This window comes from Natator depressus, chromosome 1, assembly GCF_965152275.1.
Source record: "Natator depressus isolate rNatDep1 chromosome 1, rNatDep2.hap1, whole genome shotgun sequence".
NCBI lineage: Eukaryota > Metazoa > Chordata > Testudines > Cheloniidae > Natator > Natator depressus.
Window position 1 is genome coordinate 7,206,893 of NC_134234.1, and position 1,868 is coordinate 7,208,760.

The 1,868-nt window shown below is 47.4% G+C and overlaps 1 protein-coding gene across 1 annotated transcript; it reads right to left on the reverse strand.

Moving 5' to 3' along the window:
• Positions 1-573: 573 nt before the first annotated feature.
• On the reverse strand, positions 574-1,509 carry LOC141980745 (olfactory receptor 51G2-like). The gene has a single exon (XM_074942305.1). The coding sequence runs from the start codon at positions 1,507-1,509 to the stop codon at positions 574-576; it is 936 nt and encodes a 311-aa protein (XP_074798406.1).
• Positions 1,510-1,868: the final 359 nt, after the last annotated feature.

The following is a 1,868-nucleotide window of genomic DNA, read 5'->3' on the forward strand; positions in this document are numbered from 1 at the left end:
CTTGATTCACTGTATTGACCGGAATTCTGAGGTTGGAACAGCCACCGATAGGGCTCTTCATGGGCCAACATCTCACCAGTTCCCTGGCTCTCCACGAGCACAGTCACCTTGTATATGCTGCTGCCTCCTTGGTCTCCTTCCCCCAGTGCCCTGTCCTCTCTGACCAGCGAGTGGGAACAGCCCCACTTCCACTGCTCCACGTCTTAGACAGCATCTGAACTTCTCTCTAAAGAGTGGAAATCAGTAGCTCTTTTAGGCCTGGTCTACACTGGGGGGGCGGAATCGATGAAAGATATGCAACTTTAGCTACGAGAATAGCATAGCTGAAGTTGACATATCTTAAATCGTCTTAAATCACTTACTTCGCGGCCTCGTGGCCTTGGATCGACGGCCGCCGCTCCCCTGTTGACTCCGCTTCTGCCTCTCGCCCTGGTGGAGTTCTGGAGTTGACAGCAGAGCAATCGGAGATCGTGTAGACTTGGCCCTAGACTCACACGTAAGGGTCCAGGATAGAATAGGTGGCCACGGCCTGTTTTTCTTAACTCCTGTGTCACCGGATGATAAATTGACTATTCATTTGACAAACACCCTAATTATCCTTGCACGAAGGTGTTTGCTTTTCATGCTGTACACTACTGGATTAATCAGGGGAGGGCCCAGCAAGTAGCTGTAGCCCAGGAGAATTTGAAGCAAGGGAGAAGAGCTCTTCCAGAATCTGTGTATGACGGTCAGGCTGAACTCTGGCATGTAGAAGACCAGGACGGCGCAGAGGTGGGAGACGCAGGTGTTCAAGGCCCTGAGGCACTCCATGTGGGAAGTGATGCTCAGCACTGTTTTGAGGATCATCACATAAGAGAGGAATATGAGCAGCGAGTCCAACCACAGCGTTATGAGTGTAACAAACAAGCCATAGATGTTATTGACTGTGATGTCCGCACATGCCAACTTCATGATGTCCTGGTGCAGGCAGTAAGAATGGGAGAGGACGTTGGCTCGACAGTATTGGAACTGTTTCAGGAGTAAGGGGAATGGTAATTCGCTGGCCACACCTCTTAGCACAACCACCAACCCCATCTTGGCTATTCTCGGCAGGGTTAAGATGGAAGCATATCTCAGTGGGTTACAGATTGCAACGAAGCGATTAAAGGCCATCATCAAAAGCATGGTGGATTCAATTGTTGCAAGAAAGTGGATAAAGAACATCTGGGTAAAACAAGCATTGAGGCTGATTTCCCTAGAATTAAACAAGTATATACCCAGTGTCGTCGGTATGGTGGTTATCGATAAACCCAGGTCTGTGAAGGCCAACATGGAAAGGAAAATGTACATGGGCTCATAGAGGCTTGGATCTGTTTTTATAGCAAACAGAATGAGTGAATTTCCTACAATTGAAGTAACATACACAAAGCAGAAGGGGATAGAGATCCAGAGATGGACGTCTTCCTTCCCAGGTATCCCGGAGAGAAAGAAAACTGCAGGGTTGAATTTGGTTTCATTGACAGCTGACATAATGGACTGAGAAGGTCCGATGAGTTTTAAACTTTTCTTCCTGGAAGGAAAAAGAACAGGAGACTAGATGATATTTATTGAGACATCATTCTGCTCTGAGTGGAATTCTAGAGACTCCCTGGAGTTCAAGGAAGATCAGCAAAAACATAGTTTTGGATTTTCAGCACCAATAGTAACTCATAGAAACACCCTGCCCCTCTTTGCATTCTTCGAAGCAACTGGCCCCATTGATATCTTGTGGCTCAGCATTCCACAGCCTATTTGAGCACTGTGTGCTTTTGCAATTGTGACCTTCCCACAGACACCCTTTTTGGCCCTGCACTTCTGAGTGTGGCCCATTGTATCATAACATGTGTGTA